General features: G+C 39.2%; 1 protein-coding gene across 6 annotated transcripts in view; it reads right to left on the reverse strand.

The window, feature by feature from the left end:
• Nucleotides 1-26,755, reverse strand: part of TRIM24 (tripartite motif containing 24) — a 126,442-nt gene that overhangs the window by 72,827 nt on the left and 26,860 nt on the right. For all 6 annotated transcript variants that reach the window (XM_003420219.4, XM_023539183.2, XM_003420218.4 and 3 more), the window contains exon 2: nt 30-148. In XM_003420219.4, the coding sequence (XP_003420267.1) occupies nt 30-148 (119 nt within the window). The remainder of the gene's footprint in view (nt 1-29; nt 149-26,755) is intronic.

Below are 26,755 nucleotides of genomic sequence, written 5' to 3' on the forward strand. Positions count from 1 at the left end.
GCCAAAGTTTCAAAATTCAACGTACTTACCTGATTAGACTTTTCTACTGTACTGCTGGGAACCTCAGTAGTGTCCTTCACAAAAAAATTATCTATGATGTGTCTCTCTGCACATTCTTGACTGCAAACTGGACAACGAATGACTCCAACTGGGAAAGACAAAATTGCATTCTAAGTTTTAATACAAATATACTGAGTACTAAACCATCACATCCATCCACACTGTGACTGGGCTCTTTTACAATGCCCAATCTCCTCAAATTCCTACTGCTATCAGTTAACACAAAGCAATTCAGTATGCGTGGATATGTGAATTTTATTTAAATATATCACAGACGCATTATATTAAACAATGCACACACCTTCACAATTTTAAATGAGGTGCCCCTGCAAAGAAACATCCCCATGGGCTACTGTTTTTAATGTTTGCATCTTTTCTAGCAGTGATTTTCTAACACGGATGTAGAGAATGACATGAGACATTTTTAAAAGAACAGAGAACGCTGGTCTCTCTCTCGAGACCTATGGAATCAGGATTTCTGGGAGTGGAACGCAGACATACTCGTTTTATTTAAAATCTCCATGAGAGAATAAGAAATACTGTTCTCTCTGTTTCTCTTTAACAACTGTAAATCATGTTCCTTTGGGAAAAAAAAGATCATCTTTCATAGTGTTTAGTAAAAACAATAAATAATTAATAACTACAAATGATGCTGCAATTTGTACCCAGGAGACCACAGTAAAGGTTCCAGATATATTTTCTATAAAATGATATGTTTAAGAATAAACACAAAAAAATCTAAAGGTCAATTTCAGGTATATATGCAAACAGCAAACAAAAATTTTAACGAAAAAAAAAAAAATTCCATTTGACAATATAAACAATTATATAAAGTACCTAGGAATAAATTTTTAAAAAATGTGCAAGGCCATTGTGGAAAAAAAAATGCTAAACTAAATCTAAAACTATTTTAAAATATCTTTAAAAAAAAAAAAAAGTTTCTGACAGGAGAGATGCCAATTCTCCCCAAACATATCTATAAATTCAAAGCTGTTCTAATTGTAACCCCCACAGGAAATTCCACGGAATTTTTAAAAGCTGGGCAGTGGAGGAGGGCATGCCTATTAGACAACGAGAGTCTATAAAGTGACTGCAATGAAGACAGTGTGTTATTTGTGTAAGGATAAACAAAAATGGAGCAGATCAGATCCCAGACAAGGCTCACACACATGCACACTATATACCACTGACGTGGCCGCAGAAATCAGTGGACTTTTCACGATGCGCTGACAACTAGTTATCCATGTGGGGGAGAAAATGTAATCAGATCCTCCCTCTACTCCATCCAGAAAAACAGTAATTTTGGATGGATTAAGTGCTTTAAAACTTGCACAAGGCAATATAGGATTATATCTGTGCGACCTTAGAGCAGGAATGAACCTCTTAAGCACAAAACAAAAAGCAGAGCCATAAGAGAAAGATTAAGAAATTCAACTATATCAAAGTAAAGGACTAGTTAGTGAAAAGAGTACCATGAAAAAAGTAAAAAGACAAACCCCAGATTGGGAGAAGACATAGCCAACACCAAGTACCGAGAAACAATTAATACTTAAAATCTGTAGAGATATGAGGATGTATTTCACAGAAAAGAAAACATAACCTAATAAACATATCTAAAGGTGCTTAGTTCAGAAAGAAACCCTGGTGGCGTAGCGGTTAAGTGCTACGGGTGCTAACCAAAGGCTCGGCAGTTCAAATCTGCCAGGTGCTCCTTGGAAACTCTATGGGGCAGCTCTACTCTGTCCTATAGGGTTGCTATGAGTCAGAATCAACTCGACGGCACTGGGTTTGGTTTACTTCAGAAAAGACAAAGTAAACCTATTTTTCTTTATTCTTCCTGCGAAGTGCAGCTAAAAACTCTAGACAGTGTGTGTATGTTTATAGGTGTCTGTGAGTGTATGCGTGTGTGTGTACACACACACACATATATAAAAGAAACATAAGACGACTCTGAAAGGTGGAAAGAAGGCAGACCTGCCAGAGACCTCAGGACCCAAAGGCCCACATGGTGGCGAGGTTCCTGGGCTTTCTTTTAACCTCATATATCCCAGACTGAGTGCTCATGAAACTGATAACCCAGAAATGCCAAAAGGTGCAAATGACAAGAAAATCACCACAAGCCTGTTCTCTAGCCCAAGGACCATGTAGCATGTAGCAGACAGAAAAGTTTTAGACCGTAACGGCTCCATGCCAGCAGATGCCACTGTGCTGTAGTTATGTAAGATGTAACCACTGGGGGAAATGGGGTGCACAGAAAAAAAGGGTACATGGGACCTCTCCACATCTTCCTATGACACTATAAATATCTCCAAAGTTAGGAAAAGGCTAAAAAGAACTAACATTTAACATTCTCTTGGTGTGCACTGATTTCTCCACATCGCACAGATGAGCAGACTGAGACCAGAGAATCTGGTGACCCTGACCACCGTCACACAAGCCCATGCCTTGTGTGTGACTGCACTTTACAAAAACCGGGTTAGCCAACCATGGGATAATAGACCACACCACTACTCTGACAGGTGTCAGTCCATGAATTTACAAAGAATCCCATTTGTACATGTTGGTGAATTTCATCTAGGCTAATTTGAACCCAAATAAATGCTAACTCAACGATACCTTTTTACCCATAAAGTTAGCAGTAAAATGGAATTTCTATTCCTCCAAGTCTGTGTACATGTATGGTTCCTCCAAACAAACTGGAAGTGGGCAGCACCTAGAATATAGCCCCCCAGAAACTGGAGCAATTAAAATCTGAATAAAGAAAAAATTCTCCCAGAAGTATGGACATTTTGAATCTCATCATTCATCACTGTGTACTTAATGGCCATAGTTGTTTCTTTATGTTATTTAACTAGCTTGAAACAAACTTACTTATTTTAGTGTTTATTGTTTGGCTATCACCAGCAGAACATAAACTTCAGGAGGGCAGAGACTTTTGTTGGTTTTGTTCATCAGTAGCACAAAGCACCAACAATAAGTATTTGTTGAGTGAGTTAACAAACTCCCTTGTAATTCACATACCCTGTGATCCACGATGCCACCACAGAGAAAGTATTATAGTTCCACGGCAGAGAACACGTGCAACAACGGGCACAGCAGCATTTTTTGTAAAGCACACAGCTGGAAACAAGCCAAATGTCTAACAATAGTGAGACAAAAAACTGTGGAATAGCCAAGTAATGGAACACTGTACAATAGAAATTAATGCACTTAAACTACAAATATCAACACGACTGAAAAAACCCCCCAAAACTAAACCCACTGCCATCTAGTCAATTCCGACCCTGTAAGACAGAGTAGAACCACCCCACGGGGCTTCCAAGGCGCTAATCTTTGCGAAGCAGATGGCCACATCTTTCTCCCGTTGAGCAGCTGGTGGGTTTGAACTACTTCCAAATAAGCACTTAACCACTGTGCCGTCAGGGCTCCCAACATGACTAAATCCCCCCCTCCCCCAAATGGTCAAATCCAAATAAAATCTTGTATCAGAAAGCATACACAGCTGATAAAACTATAAAGAAAAGCAAAGAAATGGTTAACGCAAAATCCTGCTTGGAAAGGAGGAAACAGGAAGCAGTTCCCCTCCAGTACTGAATTCAGCCCATCTATCTTCCCTGAACCAAACCGGGCCTGAGGGCAGGTGGGGTCTAAAAAATAAAAAACTGCCATCAAGTCGATTCCAACTCGGAAAGACCCTAGAGCCCTGGTGGCACAGTGGTTAAGAGCTACGGCTGCTAACCAAAAGGCTGGCAGTTCAAATCCACCAGCCGCTCCTTGGAAACCGTATGGGGCAGTTCTACTCTGTCCTATAGGGTCACTATGAGTCAGGTGGGGGTGGGCGGATACAAATGAGGCCTGGGGTCCTGCCCAAGACCAGCTAGCTTCTGCCAGAGCTCTCATCTGAGCTAGAAAACAGCCTGAGGACAAGCAACCCTCCCGGCAAGCCAGCTTAAGTATCATTCCCATTTTCATATTAAGAAACTCAGCACCATGACTTGCCCATGGTCACACAATTGTTGATGCATGCCCTCGACTAGCATCCGACTCATAGCAAACCCATGTGACAAGAGTAGAACTGTCCATAGGCTGAAATCTTTACAGGTGCAGATCGTCAGGTCTTTTGCCCACGGAACCACTGCGTGGGTTCAAACCGCTAACCTCTTGGTTATTAGCAGATGTGTGCTGAACTGTTGTACCACCAGGGCTCTTTCTGAAGTCTGTCTCCTCTTCTGTAAAACAGTAATACAGGATAGTCATGATGAGGATGGCTACCATATTGAAACTTGCCATGTTCCAGTTATTGTACTAAATACTTAACATTCATTAGAACAACCGTGAGGCAGGATTGTTAGAGGATTATAGGAGTAAATGCCTTCAGGTAACAAGGGCTGGCCCTTTCCAGAAGGAACAGCAACACTTCATCTACCCGATTTCCTCAAAGTATTGCCTCTTGGGGCTACAATTGCACTCTGAGGCAGAGGTGAATCTCCACCTAACAGGAAATAATCGGAACTTAATTCACGGTACCTAAATGTTGAATCCCCGATCTGTGTCCCTACCCATACTTTGTTCCCAAGACCCAGATGTATCTTTTCAGTACAAGACAAACCAGGCACCACCACACGTGAAAAAGTAAGTGTTGGAATGCCTATATGACGAGGATGAGTCTTTTGACATGCTGTCCCGGAAACTGTGGAAATACTGTGAAAACAATTCAACTCCCCCTTTTGAAAAGCGAAAATGTGAAATCAGAAATGCAAGTAGGGCATCATCTTTCGAATAGACTCGACAGCAACTAACAACAACAGTATTACACACTGTGGATCATATGGACGAGTGGATACATGAAAGGAACACTAGATAGATCAGAACCAGTCAGGGAACTATATTTCAAAATCCTTGGGAGAAAAAGAGCTACACAATGCAAACTAGTGCTCTGTCCATGGTCCTGTCGACATCATTGCTGGATGGCTACTCAACACACATACGTGCATATACAGTGAAAGCCAAGAGAGCAGAACTCTAAGAGGCTGCTTTGTTCTCTTCTGGGTCTCCCAAGCTTTCCACCTTTGACGGGGTACAGTCTTACCACTTTTCCATCGCTCTCTATTAGTGGAAAATATTTGAGTTTTCCTTCTTTCTGCCTTACACAGGCTCCGGCTTTCTCAAGTTTTACTGTATAACAAAAAACCAGGGCTTAAAACTGGTTCACTCTGTTCTGACCCACTGCTGAGAATTTCTGTTTCCACCCCCAGATACACTGAATCAGAATCCACATTTTAACAAGATCCCAGGTGATTCTCATATATACATATAATGTATATCTGATTCACTGTATATGGAGTAGAAACGCAAATTCTCAGCAGGAGGCTGAACCAGAATAAACCAGTTGGAAGCCCTGCAAAAGGCCCAAATGAATGCTGTCTATAAGAAACCCACTTTAAAGACAGTTTTTCATAGGAAACATAGAGGAGCTTATAGTAATATTAGACAAAGTAGACTTCAGAACAAGGACTATGACCAGAGATAAAATGGAAACATCACGTAATGACAAAGGGTCAGTTCTTCAGGAACACATAACAATCCTAAATGTGCATGTGCCTAATTAACAAAGTTTCAGAATACGTAATATAAAAATGGATATATCTGAAAAGAAAAGCAGGTAAATCCACAATTATAGTTGGAGATTTCAATTCTCCTCTCTCAATAATCAACAGAGCGGTAGACAGAAAACCAGTAAGGATATAAAAGACGTGAAGAAAAGAATAACTGGATCCAACTGACATTTAAAGAACTCGCCTATGTTGGCAGAATGCACATCCTTTAGCCGTGCACGGAATACTCACTGAGAGAACACACGCAGGGCAAAACAAACAAGTTTAGGTAAATTTAAAAGAATGAAAACATACAAACTATGTTCCATGACCACAATTAGATCAACTCATAAATCAGTAACAGAAAAATCTAGAAAATCCCAAATATTCAGAAACTGAGCCACTTACTTCCAAATAACCCATGCATCAAGGAAAGGTCTAAACACCCAAGAGTCTAAGCTTCCATCTCAAGACGCTAGAAAAGAAGAGCAAACTAACGACAAGGAAAGTGGAAGGAAGGAAATAAAGAAGAGAACTCAATAAAATAGAAAACGAGAAAAAATAACTCTCCAGCCAGACTAAGAAAAAAAAATGACCAAAATAAGGACTAAAAATAGAGGATATTTCTACAGATCCTAAGGGCCTTAAAAATGTAGTGAAGGAATATTATGAACAACTTGAACGGACTGACTCCTTGAAAGACACAATTACCAAAACCTCAAGAAGAAAGAGAAAACCTGAACAGCCCTGAACTAAAGAAATCATAATTAAAAATTTTCCCACAAAGAAAAGTCAAGGCCCAGAGGGCTCCAGTGATGAATTATATCAACCACTTAAAGATAATACCAAACATAAACAAACCCTTTTAGAAAACAGAGGGAACACTTCCCACCTCATTTTATGAGGCCAGTATTGCCCTAAACTGAAACCAGATGAAGTGATTACAAGGAAATTATATACCAATATCCTCTGTCCTACAGGGTCCTATGACTTGGAATCGACTTGACGGCACTGGGTTTTATCCTTCATGAATAAAGATTTTTTCAAAAAGTCATTAATAAATTACTAGAAAATCAAACCCAGAAATATATAAAAAGAATAATACATCATGACTAAGTAGGGTTTATCCCAGAAATACAAGGCTGGTTGAGCATTCAAATAAATTAATTTGCCATATTATCAAATGAAGGTGAAGAGCCATATAACAACCTCAATAAATCCGGGGGGGTGGTGAAAATCTGAAAAAGTCAACACCTATTCATGATAAAAACTCTCAGCAACCCAGGAATAGAAAGAAACGTCCTAAACCTGATGAAGGCCATCTGTGAAAACCCCACAGCTGATGTAGTATTTAATGGTGAAAGAATGAATGCTTCCTGCAGTCATCAGGAACACACCACTTCTAGTCAAAGCTGTTTTGGTCAATAAGAACGGCAAGATAAAGAAAGAAAAGGCAAATAAAATGGAAAAGAAAAAGTAAAACTTTTTATTCACAGGTGACATGACTGTGTGTTAAAAAAAAAAAAAAGACTAAGGGATCCATAAAAAAGCTACTTGAAATACTTAGAAAAATTTTTAAAAACATATGTGCAAGTCCTGTATAGTGAAGACTACAAAACAAAAATTAAAGCAAGCCTAAATACAATGAGACATTAACATGGGTTGTAAAACTCAGTACTGTTAAGATGTTCCTTCTCCCCAAACTGATCTAGAAATTCAATCCAATCTCAATCAAAACTCTAGCAGGCTTTCTGTAGAAACTGACAAGCAGAATCTAAAATTTATATGAAAATGCAAAGGACCAAAAACAGCAAGTAACAATCTGAAAAAGAACAAATTTGGAGGACTTATGCTACTTGATTTCATGACTTACTATAAAGCTACATTAACTGCAATGGATTGAATTGTGTCCCCCCCCAAAAGATATGAATGTGACCTTGTTCAGGAAAAACGGGTTCTTTTTGTTTGTTTTGTTTTGCAGATGTAATCAGTTAGATTAAATTAAGTCATACCAGAGTAGGGTTAGTCCTAATCCTAATCCAACCCTATGGCTTTGTATAAGAGAGAAGGTCAGATATGGAAATGGAATCATACAGAGGGGGAAGACAGCATGTGAGCATTCATCTGCAAGCCACATAATGCCTGGAAACACCCAGGACTACAGAAGATAAAAGAGACAAAGAAGCATCTTCGCCTAGAACCCAACAGAAAGAGAAGAGTCCTGCCAACACCCTGAATCTGGGCTTCTAGCCTCTGTAACTGTGAAGCAAATACATTTTTGCGTTCTTTAAAGTCACCTACTTCGTGGTATTTTGTTATGGCAGCCCTAGGAAAGTAAGACTGGGTAGTATTCCTGTAAGGATGAAAATACAGAATAGTGGGATGGTACAAAGAGCCCAGAAACAGAAACAGGCATATAGAATGTCTATCAAGTATTTAATCAACTCAAAACAATCAACTGAGAGACAACAGACAAGAATTTTGTAGAACTGAAGTGGCAAATCCTACGTATTTTTCAAAATGAATAAATCCCAAATAGAAAAAAAAACCAAAAACCCAACATCTAGATATATTCCACTGAAACTGCAAAAACAGAAGACAAAGGAGAAAATTTTACAGGTAAAGAAAAACGAGGTTATCGTCAAAAGAGACAAAGTAACACTGACAGCCTACTTCTTATCAACAACAATGGAGGTCAGAAGCAGGGCTTTGGATGGATTCAGCCCTAGCCAAGGAAGTGAAATGTGCACATACCCGAAGTTTTAAAATACGAGTGAACAGGAACGGTTAAAGGTTGAAGCCCTGGTATGGGAGACTCGAAAGACAATTGTGGGCCCTTTTAGAAGCCTGATGTGGGAGATGGGATATTGGCAGGAACGTGGAGAGCAGAATGTGCAGTAAGCCGCCATCTTTGAGCAGAGCAGCTGTATTTCCTACTCTGCTCAAAATCCAACAGGACAGAGATTTAGTTACTATGCAACACATATGCTGCCCTTGTTTTCTAAAGCGGAGATTAAGCTTCTAGAAGGGCTCTGACACATAATTTTTCCTGTTCTGGTTTTGCTTCCTCAGCAAGGACTGAACTGGGCAGAACTGGTCTGAAGTCCTGGTTAGAAGATAGCAGAAAGACATCATCCAAGTGATAAAAGACAGTAATTGTCAAGCTAGAACTCTAAACACAGCAAAAATATCTTTAAAGACTGAAAAGAAAGAAAATTGATGCATATTGCATTATTTTAACAAAGCTCTAGGGTCACTATGAAGTCGTAATCGATTTGACAGCAACAAGTTTTTTATAGTATCCCATAATAATACAAACACTCCACTGTCACTCAGAAATGTGACATTCCACTTCCCTGTTTCAACATGGTGAATATGCACTGATAATAAAAATATGAATACTGGTTCATAGCATGGCAATACGTGTGTCATTCGAAATGGAGTCAGTGTAACTGCTACACTGTGATTTGTGGCGCACTGAGCAGCCATGTGCAGTGATGGGGTGCCATATCTCTAAGGCAGCCCTTCAACTCTGCTGTTGTCGTGCAAGAGGCGCCATAGACAACACATAAACAAATTGGCACAGCTCTTCCAATAAAAATTTAGTTATGGGCAGTGAAATCCATATTTTATACAATTACTATGTGCCATGAAATATTATATGTATAGTTTTTTTCCAACTATCTAAAAATATAAAAACCATTCTCAGCTTGCAAGCTGTAAGAAAAAGGCAGTGGGATAGATCTGTCCTGCAGCTGTGGTCTGCCCTGTTCTAAAGGTCTTGTATTATTCAGGAGGGTGAAGACACTGATTTAACTTTAGACCTTGATAAATTTAAGTATGTGTGCTGAAATGTCTAGGGCTTAAAAGAACTGGAAGAGAGCATGTAATTTCCAAATTAATAGAGGGAAAAGATGGAATAACCAAAAAATACTAATTTAAAGACGGCAATAAAAATAAAAACCAAACCCATCGCCGTCGAGTCGATTCAGACTCATAGCGACCGTATAAAACAGAGCAGAACTGCCTCCATAGAATTTCCAAGGAGCGCCTGGTGGATTTGAACTGCCGGCCGTTTGGTTAGCAGCCATAGCTCTTAACCACTATGTCAACAGGGTTTCCAAGATGGTAACAGAGAAGGCAAAAAGAAACAGAGATATCAGATGTAAACACAAATGCTCATTAAATGTAAATTTTAAAATGTACTACTTGAAAGACTGTCAGACTGGATAATAGAAATTCAACAATACATTGTTATGCTGCCAATCTGATGTATTTTTAGGTTTACAGTTCATTTATTCTTAGTTTTAGATTTTACTTTTTCCTTTTGATCTACATTTGTTTTTGAGTTTGTAAAACATTTACACAGTTCAAAAATCAAAAACAGTATTAAAAAGTACACCAGAAGTCTCACTTCAATCTCTATTCCACAATTTTCACCCTCCCTACACAACTTCCCTATGTTATTGTTGTTGTTAGGTGCCGTCGAGTCGGTTCTGACTCACAGCAACCCTATGCACAATAGAATGAAACATCACCCAGTCCTGCACCAACCCCACAATCGTTATGCCGGAGCTCATTGTTGCAGCCACTGTATCAACCCACCTCACTGAGGGTCTTTCTCCTTTCTGCTGACCCTGTACTTTGCCAAGCATGATGTCTTCTCCAGGGACTGATCCCTCCTGACAACATGTCCAAAGTATGCAAGACACAGCCTCGCCATCCTTGCTTCCAAGGAGCATTCTGGTTGTACTTCTTCCAAGACAGATTTGTTCGTTCTTTTGGCAGTCTATGGTATATTCAGTATTCTTTGCCAACACCACAATTCAAAGGTGTCAATTCTTCTTCAGTCTTCCTTATACACTGTCCAGCTTTCACATGCATATGATACAACTGAACATACCATGGCTTGGGTCAGGGACACCTTAGTCTTCATGATGACATCTTCGCTTTTCAACACTTTAAAAGAGGTCCTTTGCAGATTTACCCAATTCAATGCATCGTTTGATTTCTTAACTGCTGTTTCCATGGCTGTTAATTGTGGATCCAAGTAAAGTGAAATCCTTGACAACTACAATCTTTTCTCCGTTTATCATGATGTTGCTCACTGGTCCAGTTGTGAGGATTTTTGTTTTCTTTATGTCAAGGTACAATCCATACTGAAGGCTGTGGTCTTTGATCTTCATTAGTAAGTGCTTCAAGTACTTTTCACTTTCAGCAAGCAATGTGTCATCTGCATAATGCAGGTTGTTAATGAGTATTCCTCCAATCCTCATGCCCCATTTTTCTTCATGTATTCCAGCTTCTCGGATTATCTGCTCAGCATACAGATTGAGTAGGTATGGTGAAAGGACACAACCATCATGCACACCTTTCCTGACTTTAAACCAATCAGTATCCCCTTGTTCTGTCCGTTAGTTCCTGGTTTATCATTCTAGCATTATTTTCTTTCCTCAGAATTTCTTTTTGCAAAAATAACTAAATATTCTCATTTCTTTTGTCTTACACAGAGAGTAGCAAATTACAATATACACTGTACTGTAGCTTGCTTTTATTCACTTAACAATATATCCTGGAGACCACTCCACAGCGATACATAGATCTTCTCTCATTTTTCTTTTTTCCTCATTGTGTGGATGGCATGTATTTATATAACCAATCCTCTGATGGCTTATTTCCAATCTTTTGCTGTTACAAATGATGACACAATGAATAACCTTGTCTACATGTCCCTTTATTCCAGTGGCACGTACACCCTTAAAATAGATTCTAAGAAGTGGGTTTGCAGGTCAAAGAATAAAAGCATTTGCATTTTGTTAGAAACTGCCAAGTACACCCTCCCTAGAAATGTTACGACTGTATCCAGTTCCTCAAAGCCTTACAAAAACAGTATGTTATCAAACTTCGGAATTTTTGCCTAGATGGTAGGTGAAAAATAGCCCCCTCAGGACAGTTTTAATTCGCATTTCCCTTATTACAAGGTTACTGTCTGTCATGGATTGAATTGTGCCTCCCAAAATATGTGCCAACCCGACTAGACCATGATTCCCAGTGTATATATGGTTGGTCTCCAATTTGGGATCTGATGTAATTACTCTCTATTTTGTGAAGTGTTGTAAATTCTAACCTTTATATGTTAATGAAGCAGGATCAGTGTGGGATGTATTTTTAGTCACGGTCTTACAAGGGGAAGTGACTGAAGTCACGTCCTTACTAAAATCAAACCCTAACTTAAGTCACACCCTTATTTAAATCATACCCTTGCCCGAGTCACACCTTCTATCTTACAAGAGATAAAAGGAGAGAGAAGGAAGCAGAGAGGAAAGCGATCTCACTATCATCAAGAAAGACGACCCTGGAGCAAAGCGCATCCCTCTAATTCAAGGTCCCTGCTCTGGGAGCCTCCTGGACCCAGGGGAAAATTGATACCAAGATACATGGAGATCTCTTAGGAATGCATGGCCCACAGATGTCGAAAGGAGACAAGGGCCTTACCCTAGAGCCGACTGAGAGTGTATGCCTTTCCCAGAAGCTGGCGCCCTGAATTCTGACTTCTAGCCTCCTAAACTAAGAGAATAAATTTGTTTGGTAAAGCCGCCCACTTGTGGTATTTCTGGTATAGCAGCACTAGATAACTAAGACACCATCTATTCATGAGGGCCATTTATATTTGTATTTAGTGTGTTGTTGGTTTTGTCTTTCCTGTTTTGTTTTGACAAAAACTGCAAAGAAATCTTAAACTACACTCTAAATTTATTGTTGTAGATAATTTGGTACCATTATTATGAAACAAACATATTTACTGTAGATAATACAGACACATTATTTGTGTTAATATTATCAGGACCAAACTTATCCCTGTAATTGAAAAAGAAATTCAAACATGAAACCAAAGAAGTAAAAACCATGAAGTATAAAATTGACTTGGAATTATCAATATGAACTCATGAATTTTTTTAAAAATCACTTCCTAATTCTGTCAAATCAAAAGGCCTAGAGGCAATCACATTCCAGGAATATCTTGGTCATCTGGTTTCCAAATACCACTCCCTTCCCCAACTAAAGGGAAGAAACAGTTCAACCTAAGTCTGTAGCAGAGAAAATAAATACATGGTGAGGCTGGGGCATCTCACTCTGCTAGAAGGCAAGGAACAAAGAGAAACAGGGTTGTGTCAAACTGGGACAATTTGAAAATCAAAAGGAAAAACAACTGATAAAAATGTATTTAATATTAAAAAAAATAATCATCCATGAGTTCATACGATACTCAAAAAACAAACCACAGTGGCAGTGACTATGATCTGAACTTTGTATCTCTGAAAAATAACAATAATTGTTGTTGTTGGGTACCGTCTAGTTCATTTTAGACTCACGGCCACCCCATGTGACAGAGCAGAGCTGCCCCATAGGGTTTTCTAGGCTGTTATCTTTACAGGGGCAGATCACCAGGTCTTTCTCCCGTGGAGGTGCTCGGTGGGTTCGAACAACCAACCTTCTGGTTAGCAGCCTAGCACTTAAACATTGTGCCACCAGAGCTCCTAAATTAATAATTAGAAGGAACTAACCAAACCGTTGCTGTCGAGGCGAGAATTACACATTTATCCTACAATCTTATCAGGAAGTAGGAAACCCAGTGTCATGGTTTGAATTATGTCCCCCCAAAAATGTGTGTATTAACTTGGTTAGGCCATGATTTCCAATATTCATTGGTTGTCTTCCATTTATTGATTGTAATTTTATGTTAAAAAGGAGTAGGGTGGGATGTAACACCCTTGCTCAGGCCATATCCCTGATCCAAAGGAAAGGGAGTTTCCCTGGAGTGTGGCCTACACCACCTTTTATCTCTCAAGACATAAAAAGGAAAGTGAAGCAAGTAGAGTTGGGGACCTCATACCACCAAGAAAGCAGCACCAGGAGCAGAGCGTGTCCTTTGGACCTAGGGTCCCTGTGGCGGAGAAGCTCCTCAACCAGAGGAAGACTGATGACAAGTAATCTTCCAGAGCTGACAGAGGGAGAAGGCTGTGTCCCCTGGAGCTGACACCCTGAATTTGGACTTATAACCTACTAAACTGTGAGAGAATAAATTTCTCTTTGTTAAAGCCATGCACTTGTGGTATTTCTGTTATAGCAGTACTAGAGGACTAAGACATCCAGTCAACGAAGAACTCTGTAATACAGAAGAATGCAGCCAATGGAATTTTAAAAATCACCATTTTGCAGCTCGAATGAAGAAAATGATTCACCGATTTAGCCTCAATAATATTAAAACCGTTAGGGAACGGATGATGAACAGGGCAGTTACACGGACCCCCAAGGATTGCTCACAGTTTACTTACTAGTTCACAAAGAGAAAAGCGTTAAGTTTATAATAGGCATTCTGGCTGGTCAGCCTTGACACCGTTTTACAGCGCATCTCACTCATATGCCTACTAATGTGAGCCAATATGAAGAACACAGCATGTTCTGTGAGATATTCTTCCCTAGAAAGGGCATCATGTTCAGCAAAGTAGAGGGTCAGCGAAAACAAGGGAAACCTTCAATGAGATGGAATGACACAACAGCCTCAACAATGGACTCAAACATACCACAATCGTGAAGTTGGTACAGGACTAGGGAACATTTTGTCCTGTTACACATAAGGTCAACATGAGTCAGAGCCGACTAGATGGGAACATGAGGTATCACCACCAAGTAAAGTTTAACCTGAATTTAATCAAGCTTTTAACTTCCAGCTTAGAGGAGCATATAAGGCAACATCACAGAAATCCAGAATGTAGATATTTTATAATTCAACCGATTTGTTCTATCCAACAAGTCTGTACCACGTAAAGAAAGGAAACTCTTCTAGATTAAGAAAGACTCAAGACACATAATAGCTAAATTTTATACACAGTACTTGACTGGACGCTGGTTTTAATAAAGCAGCTAAAAAGGACATTTTGTGGAATAATTAGGGAAATGTAAATATGGACTGGTGTTAAAATACTGGAAAATAATAGCGATTTTTTAGTTAACTGTGATAAAGATATTGGGATTATCAAGATGAGTGTCCTTATTTTCTGGAGATGCATGCTAAAGTATTTAAGGATGAAATATGTTCTCTGTGACTTGCTTTAAAATGGCAGCAAAAACATATAGCAAAATATTAATAATTGAGGTGACTAGCCAGTATGTATATGGATATTTAATGCACGATTCTATTTTTCCAAATATTTAACCTTTCTGTAATTTTTTTAAATTTTCATACTTATTAAAAAATACCAAAGATCAAAATCAGAAATATGAAAAAGATATACCTTAAAAATGTTAACCAAAATAATACTGTATTTTAGCAGTTAAAACACATTTAGTAAAAAAATAAATGAAAGGAATAAAAAGGGTCATTTCATATTGACAAATGGTTGAATTCACCAGGAAAACAATGATCTATCTCAAAGCATAATCTCAAAATATATCAAGGAAAAACTGACAAGGGGGCATAAAGAAATCTACAATTATAACAGAAGATTTTAACACACACGCATGCACGCACGCACACACACACACACAAATAAAGGGATAAAAGATTTGCACAGCATAACTAACAAAATTGGCCCCAGGGGTATATGTAATGCACTGTACCCAACAACTGCAGAAACTCATGAATTCCTTTCAAGGATTTAACGAATATGAAACAAACACGAAGAATCTGGCCACACATTAGGTCAAAGAGCCTTGGTGGCACAGTTCGAATCCACCAGCTGCTCCTTGGAAAACCTATGGGGCAGTTCTACTCTGTCCTATATAGTCGCTATGAGTTGGAATCAACTCGAAGTCAACGGGGTTTTTGGGGGGTAGGTCAAAGAATAAGGCAATCAATATATTTCAAGGGACTAAAACCAGAATGTGTTCCCTGAGCACGATGAAGGTAATAGAGAATCCCCTTAAAAAACAAAAAAAAAGTCTCATGAATGGAAATTAAAACACAGAAACGAATGTTGGGAAAGTTTCACCTAAATGGTAACAAAAATATCACCTATCAAAGCTTATGCAAAGTAGCTAAAGCAGCACTCAGAAGGAACTTTATATCCTTAAATGCAAATACTTCAAAGAAAAATGAGCTGAAAGCTAAGTCTTAAATATGTATTCAAGAAAGCTGATAAAGCATACTAAAATACATCAAAGAAATAAAAAAAATAAAACAAAACAGAAAGAATGTAGTTATTCAAAGAAACCAGGGATGAAAAAGAGGACATCATCACTTTAGAAAGCACAGATATGAAGAATTACTAAGAGGATATTATGAAACACTTGTGCCAAAAAAAAAAAAAGAAAATTTACATAAAATGGACAAATTTGGGGGGCGGGGGGGGGGACGACTGCTTACTATAGTAACTCGAGTAGAAAAAGAAAACCTGAAAAGTCTTATATATAAACCCTTAAAGTAACTGCAACTCCCCCGGCATCTGTCAATTTGTCTTACTATGGGGGCATGTGTGTTGCTATGAAGCTGGAAGCTATGCCACTGGTATTCAAATACCAGCAGGGTCAGCCACGGCAGACGGGTTTCAGCTGAGCTTCCAGCTAAGACAGACTAGGAAGAAGGACCCAGAGGTCTACTTCTGAGAAGAATCATCCAGTGAAAACCTTATGAATAGCAGCAGAACATTGTCTGATACAGTGGTGGAAGATGAGCCCCTCAGGTTGGAAGGCACTAAAATATGACTGGAGAAGAGCTGCCTCCTCAAAGTAGAGTCGACCTTAATGACGTAGATGGAGTCAAGCTTTCCGGACCTTCATTTGCTGATGTGGCATGATTCAAAATGAGAAGAAACAGCTGCAAACATCCATTAATAATCAGAACCTGGAATGTACAAAGTATGAATCTAGAAAATGGGAAATCATCAAAAATGAAACGGAATGCATAAACATCAATATCCTAGGCATTACTGAGCTGAAATGGACTGGTACTGGCCATTTTGAATTGGACAATGATATTGTCCACTATCCAGGAATGACAACTTGAAGAGGAATGGCATTGCACTCATTGTCAAAAAGAACATCTGAAGATCTAACCTGAAGTACAACACTGTTGGTGATAGATAATATCCATATGTCTACAAGGAACACCATTTAACACCTCTGTTATTCAAATTTACGCAACCACTAAAGCCACAGGTGAAGAAACTGAAGATTTTTACCAGCTTCTGCAATCTAAAATTGATTGAATGGGCAATCAGGATGCACTGGTAATTACTGGTGATTGGAACGCAAAAGCTGGAAACAAAAAAGGATCAGTAATTGGAAAATATGGCCTAATAGAAATGATGCCGTCACATGACTGAATTTTACAAGACCAGCGACTTCATTGCAAATACCCTTTTCACCAACATAAAACGGCAACTATACACATGGTCCTCACCAGACAGAACACACAGGAATCAAACTGACTACATCTGTGGAAAGAGACAACGGAAAAGCTTGGTATCATCAGACAGAACAAGGCCAGGGCTCGACTGCAGGCAAGACCATCAATTACTCATATGCAAGTTCTAACTGAAACTGAAGAGAATTAGAACAAGTCCACAAGAGCCAAAGCATACATCTCACCTGAATTTAGTGAATATCTCAAGAACAGATTTGACATGTTGAACACTAATGACCACAGACCAGAAGAGTTCTGGAATGACATCATACATGAAGCAAGAGGTCATTAAAAAAACAGGAGAGAAACAAAAGACCTAAATGGATGTCAGAAAAGACTCTGAAACTTGCTCTTAAATGTCAAGTAGCTGAAGCAAGGGGAGAAAATGATGAAGTAAAAGAGCTGAACAGAAGATTTCAAAGGGCGCTCGAGAAGACAAAGTAAAGTATTATCATGGCATGTGCAAAGACCTGTGATAGTAAACAAAAAAGAAAGAACACCCTCACCATTTCTCAAGCTGAACGAACTGAAAAGATTCAAGCCTTGAGTTGCAATACTGAAGAATTCTACAGGGAAAAGATTATACAATGCAGGAAGCCTCAAAAGAAGATGGAAGGAATACACAGAGTCACTATACCAAAAAGAACTGGTCAACGATCAACCATATCAGGAGGTAACATATGACCAGGAATTGATGGTACTGAAGGAAGGGGTCTAAGCTGCACTGAAGGCACTGGTGAAAAACAAGGCTCCTAGAATTGAGAGAATACCAACTGAGATGTTTCGACAAACACGTGCAGCGCTGGAGGTGCTCACTCGTCTATGCCAAGAAATTTGGAAAACAGCTACCTGGCCAACCAACTGGAAGAGATCTATATTTATAACTATTTCCAAGAAAGGTGATCCAATTGAATGTAGAAATTATCGAACAATATCATTTAATATCACATACAAGCAAAATTTTGCTGAAGATCATTCAAAAGTGGCTGCAATAGTTCATTAACAGGGAACTGTCAGAAATTCAAGCCGGATTTATAAGAGGACGTGGAACCAGGGTATCACTGCTGATGTCAGACGGATCCTGGCCGAAAGCAGAGAATACTGGAAAGATGTTTACCTGTGTTTCATCAAGTATGCAAAGGCATTTGACTGTGTAGACTGTAACAAATTATGGATAACACGGCAGAGAATGGGAATTCTGGAACACTTAATTGTGCTTATGAGGAATCTGTACATGCATTGAGAGGCAGTCATTCGACAGATATAGGCACACCCATGTTCACTGTAGCACTGTTTACAATAGCAAAAAGATGGAAGCAACCAAGGTGCCCATTAACAGATGAATGGATAAATTATGGTATATTCACACAATAGAATACTACACAACGATTAAGAACAACAATGAATCCGTGAAACATCTCATAACATGGAGCAATCTGGAAGGCATTATGCTGAGTGAAATTGTTGTTGTTAGGTGCCGTCGAGTAGGTTCCGACTCATAGCGACCCTATGCACAACAGAATGAAACGCTGCCCGGTCCTGAGCCATCCCTACAATCGTTGTTATGCTTGAGCTCACTGTTGCAGCCACTGTGTCAATCCACCTCATTGAGGGTCTTCCTCTGTTCCGCTGACCCTGTACTCTGCCAAACATGATGTCCTTCTCCAGGGACTGATTCCTCCTGACAACATGTCCAAAGTATGTAAGACGCAGTCTCACCATCCTTGGTTCTAAGGAGCATTCTGGTTGTACTTCTTCTAAGACAGACTTTGTTCGTTCTTTTGGCAGCCCACGGTATATTCAATATTCTTCGCCAATACCACAATTCAAAGGCATCAATTCTTCTTCGGTCTTCGAATTAGTCAGCTGCAAAAGGATATATGAGACCACTACTATAAGAACTCAAGAAAAAGTTTAAACACAGAAGAAAATACTCTTTGATGGTTACAAGGGTGGACAGGGAGGGAAAGGAGTATTCACTAAATAGATAATGGACAAGAAATATTTTAGATGAAGGGAAAGACAACATACAATACAGGAGAGGTCGGCACAACTGGACTAAACCAAAAGCAAAGAAGTTTCCTGAATACAACTGAATGCTTCAAAGGCCAGGGTAGGAGGAATGAGGGTCTGGGGACCATGGTTTCAGGGAACATCTAGGTCAACTGGCATAAAAAAAAGTATTAAGAGAACATTCTGCATCTTACTTTGGTGAGTGGCGTCTGGGGTCTTAAAAGCTAGCAACTGGCCATCTAAGATGCATCAATTGGTCTCAACTCACCTGGAGCAAAGGAGAATGAAGAACACCAGAGACACAAGGTAAAGATGAGCCCAAGAGACAGAAAAGGCCACATAAACCAGAGACTCCATCAGTCTGAGACCAGAAGAACTAGATGATGCCCGGCTACCACCGATGACTACCCAGACAGGGAACACAACAGAGAGTCCTTGATGAAGCAGAAGAACAGTGGGATGCCTCAAATTCTCATAAAAAGACCAGGCTTAACAGTCTGACTGAGACTAGATGGACCTCGGAGGTCATGGTCCCCAGACCCTTTGTTAGCCCAAGACTGAAACCATTCCTGAAGCCAACTCTTCAGACAGGGACTGGACTCAACAATAACACAGAAAATGATACTGGTGAGGATTGAGTTTCTTGGCTCGAGTAGAAACATGAGATTATGTGGACAACTCCTGTCTGGAGGCAAGATGAGAAGGCAGAGGGGGACAGGAGCTGGTTGAATGGATGCGGGAAATACACGGTGGAGAGGAGGAGTGTGCTGTCTCATTAGGGGAAGAGCAACTACATTAGGGGAAGAGCAGGTAGGAGTACATAGCAAGGTGTGTATAAGTTTTTGTATGAGAGACTGACTTGATTTGTAAACTTTCCCTTGAAGCACAATAAACTAAAAAAAAAAAAGAGAGAGGCAGTCATTCGAATAGAACAAGGGGATGCTGTATCATTTAAAGTCAGGAATGGTGTGTGCCAGGGTTATATCCTTTCACATAACATATTCAATCTGTATGCTGAGCAAATAATCCACGAAGTTGAACTATATGAAGCAGAACGGGGCATGAGGATTGGAGGAACACTCATTAATGACCTGCATTATGCAGATGACACAACTTTGCTTGCTGAAAGTGAAGAGGACTTGAAGCACTTACTGATGAAGGTCAAAGACTACAGCCTTCAGTATGGAATACACCTCAACATAAAACAAAAGTCCTCACAACTGGACCAATAAGCAACATCATGATAAACAGAGAAAATATTGAGGTTGTCAAAAATTTCATTTTACTTGGATCCACAATCAACACTCATGGAAGCAGCAGTCAAGGAGTCAAAGGACGCATTGCATTGGGTAAATCTGCTGCAAGGGACCTCTTTGAAGTGTTGAAAAGCAAAGATGTCACCCTGAAGACTAAGGTGCGCCTGACCCAAGCCATGGTGTTTTCAATCACCTCATATGTATCCAAAAGCTAGACAACGAATAAGGAAGACTGAAGAATTGACGCTTTTGAATTGCGGTGTTGGAGAAGAATATCGAATATACCATGGACTCCCAAAAGAACAATCAAATCTGTCTTGGAAGAAGTGCAATCAGAACGCTCCTTAAAAGCAAGGACTGCAAGATTATGTCTCACATACTTTGGACATGTTAGTCAGGAAGGATCAGTCCCTCGAGAAGGACATCAGGCTTGGTAGAGGGTCAGCGAAAAAGAGGAAGACCCTCAACAACATGGACTGACACAGTAGCTGCAACAATGGGCTCAAGATTAGCAACAATTGTGAGGATGGCACAGAACTCAGCAGTGTTTAGTTACTTTATGCATAGGGTTACTATGAGTAAAAACCCACTGGAGGGCACCTAACAGCAACAATGAAAGTAAGTGAATCAGGCGTCAAAAATCTACCCACAAAGAAAAGCTCAGGCCCTGATTGCTACTATATATTCAAAAAGAAACAATCTTAATTCTAATCCTACACAAATTCCTTCAGAGAGCTGAAAAAGGTAATACTCTACAATTCATTTTAGGAAACTCACATACCTCTAACCTACAGAAAAACTCACAAGGCCAGTATACAAAAGGAAAGCCACAGGCCAACATAACTCATAAACAAGGAAGCAAAAGAACAAACAAATTATTAGCAAACTAAATCCTGCAACATTTAAAAAGGATAACATGCCAGCACTAAGTACACAGGACTTCAGCCCAAGATTGCAAGATTATTTATTATCAGAAAGTCAATGTTTAGAATTCATCACTTAACAGATTAAAGGAGAAAATTATTATCATTTGATGCAAAAAAGGTGATTAAAAAATTCATTTTATATATATATATATAAACCTCTGTGTCTGTTAGGAATAAGTGGAACCACCTGTAATCTTATAAAAGCTAGCTAAAAAAAAACCTACAAGCTTCATATTTAATGTACTTTTGAAAGCATTCTGAGAAAGGAAACAAAGATGCCCACCGGCACCACTTCTAGTCAACAATGTACTGGATATTTCAGTCCACAAAGTGAAGCACGAAGAAGAAAGGAAAGTGTAAGGATTAGAAATGATGAAATAAAAAGTGTCCTTATTGATAGATGATACAACTCCATGTACAGAAAAGCCAAAGAGAAACGACAGAGCAATTACTACAAATAGGAAGATTCAGCAAAGTTGCTCAAGAGAAATATGTGAAACACATTTGTATTTATAGTTATCAAGAACAAAAAGGTAAAAATGAAATAAAAATAGGATACCAATGATAACAGAATCAAAAACTAGCAAGTACTTAGGAAAAATCCTAAGAGAAAACGTGCAAAATCCCTATGGGAATAATTATAAATGTTTAATGAGTCATTAAAAAAAAATAATAAGATATTATCTCCGCTGTGGATTGGAAAATCCAACATTACAAACATATAAATTCTTTCTAAATTGATTTACCAATTTCCCACAATCCCTATCAATATCCCATCAGCTTTTTTTGTGGAACTTGACAAGTAGATTTTAAAATTTGTATAATACAAACAGATAAAAACAGACATTTCTGAAGAATAACGAGGTTGGGGTTTGCACGGGTACTTGTTTTACCAGATAATAAAATCTATTATAAAGACACAGTCTTTAACAGAGTGTGGAAGGGGGATAATGCAGAACAGAATTTCAAATTCTCATGGACTTCAGACTTTCTGGAGCCATGGAGGCTGGATGAATCCCCAAAACGACAGCCCTGAGATGATAACCTATAACCAAAAATATCACCTGAAGTCTTCCTAAAACCAAACAACAGTTTAGCTGAATTAGTAAAAAAATGTCTGCCTTGACCATTGTGCTCTTTTAAGAATTACCTGTATGGGATCAAGCTGACAACAGCAACTCAAAGATTGGATAGGAACTTTAGAGGGCAGTGAGTTTATGTTAACGGAGGAGGAACAACTCAAAAAGGAGGGTAAAAATGGTCTCACAACTTGAATACAATCCATGTCACTGAATTGCACATGTAGAAAATGCTGATTATGCTTTGCTGTGTTTATTTTCAACAAAAAAATTTTTAATAAAAGAGTATTTCTCTTCCCCTCTGCCTTTAAGGTGCAGCTTTTATCATATACTAAATTTTCATACATGTCAGGCCTACTTCTGGATTTCCTCTCATGATCCTTGGGTCTGTATACTAACTCACCAGTACCACATACACTATTTTCCAGGCATCACTTCTATAGTATGTTTCGATATCCTATCCTTCCTATTCAAGAACGAGACAGGCCTTTTCATTTGGTTCCATTCCTTTAGAAGTACCTGACAGCTTTCATCACACAGGTGTTGGCGAGGCATACTGACTATACTGTGGGCTGCCAGAACGACCAAATCCGTCTTCGAAGAAATACAGCCAGAATGCTCCTTGGACGGGAGGATGGCAAGACTTGTCTTATGTACTTTGAACATGGGATCAGAGGGACCAGCCTCTGGAGAAGCACAAAATGCTTGGAAAAGTAAAGGGTCACTGAAAAAGAGGAAGAGCTCCAACCTGATGGATTGAGACACTGGCTGCAACCATGGGTTCAAACACAGCAATGGCTGTGAGGATGGCACAGGGCTGGGCAGAGTATTGTGCTGCTGTACCTGCGGTCGGTCGTGAGTTGGAACTGCCTCGACGGCACCTAACAACCACACTGATTTCTGTACGTTAAGTTTATATCCTGCTTCGTTACATTTTGATATTATTTGTAGTAGCTCCATTGATTCTTTTTAAGTTTTCCAGACATATAATCGTATCACCTAAATAAAGAGACTGTTTTACCTTTTACTTTCTAATTCTTATGTCCCTAAGTGCTTTCTCTTAGCCAGTATGTGAAAAGAGTGGAGACACTGGGCATGCTTGTCTTTTTCTTGATTTTACAGGAAAAACCTCTAAGGTTTCCCCCATGAAAATGCTTGCTTTGCTCATATGCACAACCATGTTCCTTGCAGCATGATTTCTAGTAGCTAAAAGATAGAAAGAACCTAAGTGCCTATCAACAGATAAATGGATAAACTATGGTACATACACACAACAGAATACTATGCAACAATAAAGAACAACGATGAATCCGTGAAACATCTCACAATATGAATGGGTCTGCAGGACATCATGCTGAGTGAAATAACTCAATCACAAAAGGACAAATACTGTACAAGACTACTAATATAAAAACTCATGAAAAGGTTTACACACAGAAAGAAACAATCTTTGATGGTTACTACGGAGAGGAGACGTGGGAAGAAGAAAAAATGCTTGCTTTGGGGCTAAAATCTATTTCATCATGTTTATAAAAAAGTATATATAAATTCTTATTTTACTGATTATTCTTAACGAAAGGTAGCTAAATTTTGTCAGATTACTTCTACATCTATGGAGATAATTATGTGATTTTTTTCCCTAGGTTCTAAAAGCAAATATTGACCCCTGCATTCCTGGAATAAATCTCACTTTGTCAAGATAAATTTTTTATCCCTGTGTGTTGCTTGATTCTGCTTTCTCATATTTAAGATTTTTATATTAATATTAATATAGTCATTAGTGAGATCGGTCTTTAGTTCTCTATTTTTGTGAAATTATTTGCCAGGGATTGGAATCAATAATTGCCTCACAAAAAGAATTTAGAAGTTTAGATGTTTTCTTCCTTTTGAATATGATTTATGGAGCACTGGGGTTATCTGAAGGAGCCCTGGTAGTGCAGTGGTTACAGCAATAGACTGCTAGCAGAAGGGTCAGAGGTTCAAAACCACCAGTGGCTCCTCGGGAAAGAGACTTCCACAGAGATTTATGGCCTTGGAAACCCTATGGGGTTGCTATGAGTCAGAGCCAGCTCCACGGCAGTGGGTGGGTTTGGGGATTATCTGATTCCATCTATGAATGCATCTAGGATCTGGTACGTTTGTACGGAACAGTCATTTTGCAGCATTCTTCTATGGATATTGGTGTACTTAAGCTTACTCTCTCTCCTGGGGTCAATACTGCTAAATTATGTTTTCCTATAAAATGATTTCTTTCATCATCAATTTTCAAATTTATCTGTACCCATTTTTATAAAGTCATCTTTGTGAAGGTTTAAATTTCTTGTTTTGATGGTTACTACTGCGTGTTATTTAAAAATTAGATAGTTGATGGTTTATCTCTGCCCCCTCCCCCCACCTGCCTTGAAAGAACCAGATTTTTGATGTATTGGTTCTACCGTTTTCCTGTTATCGAAGCCTCATTACTACTTTTATCACTGTAAGTCCTTCCTTCTGCATTCTTTTGGTTTATTTTGTTGCTTTTCTGCCTTTTTGAGCTGACTGTTCAATTTATTTTCATAATGACTTAAGTATTTGATGCTAAGAATTTTCCTATGATAATTGCTTTGGCTATAACCCAGGGCGCAGCAAAATACAGCCTGTGGACCAAACCCAGCCTGTCACCAGTTTTTGTGACTACAGTTTTACTGGAACACAGCCACACACGCTCATTTATATATTGTCGATAGCTGATCTTGTGCTAGAACAGCTGAGCTGAAAAGCTGCAGCAGAGGCTGTACTGTCCAGAAAGCCTGAAATATTGACTCTCTGGCCCTTTACAGAAAAGTTCACTGACCACTGCTATACTCTATTGACTCTGATGTGTCACTGCAGGAAACCAGCCCTTGGTATTTTAACTTTAAGCCAAGAGGTATTTATTTAGGAGCTTGTTTGTTAGTTTCCAGGTAGAAGGGCCTTCCTGTATTTTTTACTGATTTTTAGTCAGAAAATGTTGTTTGTACTAGATATTGAGCTTTCTCTTATCTCAATGAATAATCGTTTTTTAATGAATGTTCCATGTGCACTTGCGAAGAAGGTGGATTCTCTCTTACGCAATCTACAGCCCTGAGATTGATTCACTTTGATCACACATTTGCTTCTCACACTGTAACAGCTGCACTGCTTATACCCCCAGGAATACGTCTAGCAAGAGAAGTCATGCCACTCTAAACTGTCATCCAAAAAAGAAGGTGAAGAAGGCTCTAGACATGCAGATAAAGACGAAGAGCGTTATGGCCTATGATAATGGAAAGTCAGCGAAACACATGTATCAAAATATATCTGTTAAGTTTGTATGTAATGTTTCCAACCCCCAAAGACAAATAAACATTGGATTTATAAAGATACTGATAATAAAAGACAATAATAATGAAAACCTAAAAAAATAAAAAGAGGTATTATTCAACTTAATGTTAGAACCGACTTACAACGCGTTGTCAGAATGAAACCTCTTTGTAAGTCAGGGACTACCTGTATTTAAGTTTTTCTTCTCTGATAGGTTTCTGCCTTACACAGCTTCCAGCTTTCACTGTATAATATACAATAGGCCCTGGTGGCACAGTGGTTAAGCATTCAATTACACCAGCCACTCCTTGGAAACTCTATGGTGCAGTTCTACCCTGTCCTATAGAGTCACTGTGAGTTGGAATCAACTCGACAGCAACTGGTTTAGTTTTGATTATATAACAGGCACTAACCCTTTCTTTTTTTTTTTTTTAACCCTAGGCTGGAAACCCTGGTGGTATAGTGGTTAGAGCTATGGCTGCCAACCAAAAGGTCAGCAATTTGAATCTACGAGGTGCTCCTTAGAAACTCTACGGGGCAGTTCCACTCTGTCCTACAGGGTCACTATGAGCTGGAATCAGGTTTGGTTTTTTGGTTTAACCCTATACTGAGAACAGTCAAGGAAGAATCCCCCTCCAGGGCACGGCCATGGCTCACTGTGGTGCTGCACTAGTGCAGTTTGCTGGAAAGCCACCCTCTACCCATAAATACATTCTACGGAACTTGCTAGTAATCTATGTCCTGGATCCCCACAACTTCCCAAAACACTGCTATGACATTATGGGGACTTGTTGTGTGCTACTAAGTCGATTCCAACTCATGGTAACCCCATAGGACAGAGTAGAACTGCCCCATAGTTTTCTAGGCTGTAATCTTTACAGAAGCAGACTGACACATCTTTGTCCCGAGGAGTGGATGGTGGATTCGAACCACCAAACTTTTGGTTAGCAGCTGAGTGCTTAACCGCTGCACCACCAGAGCTCCTATTATGAGGACAACTGGCAAAATTTGAATATGGAATACTTATTAAATAACTGTTGTGCTGATGTCAAATTTCCTGAATCTGATAACCGTACTGTGGTTATAAGCATTTTTACACGTC

The sequence above is a fragment of the Loxodonta africana genome, chromosome 8 (genome assembly GCF_030014295.1).
Source record: "Loxodonta africana isolate mLoxAfr1 chromosome 8, mLoxAfr1.hap2, whole genome shotgun sequence".
NCBI classification, from domain to species: domain Eukaryota; kingdom Metazoa; phylum Chordata; class Mammalia; order Proboscidea; family Elephantidae; genus Loxodonta; species Loxodonta africana.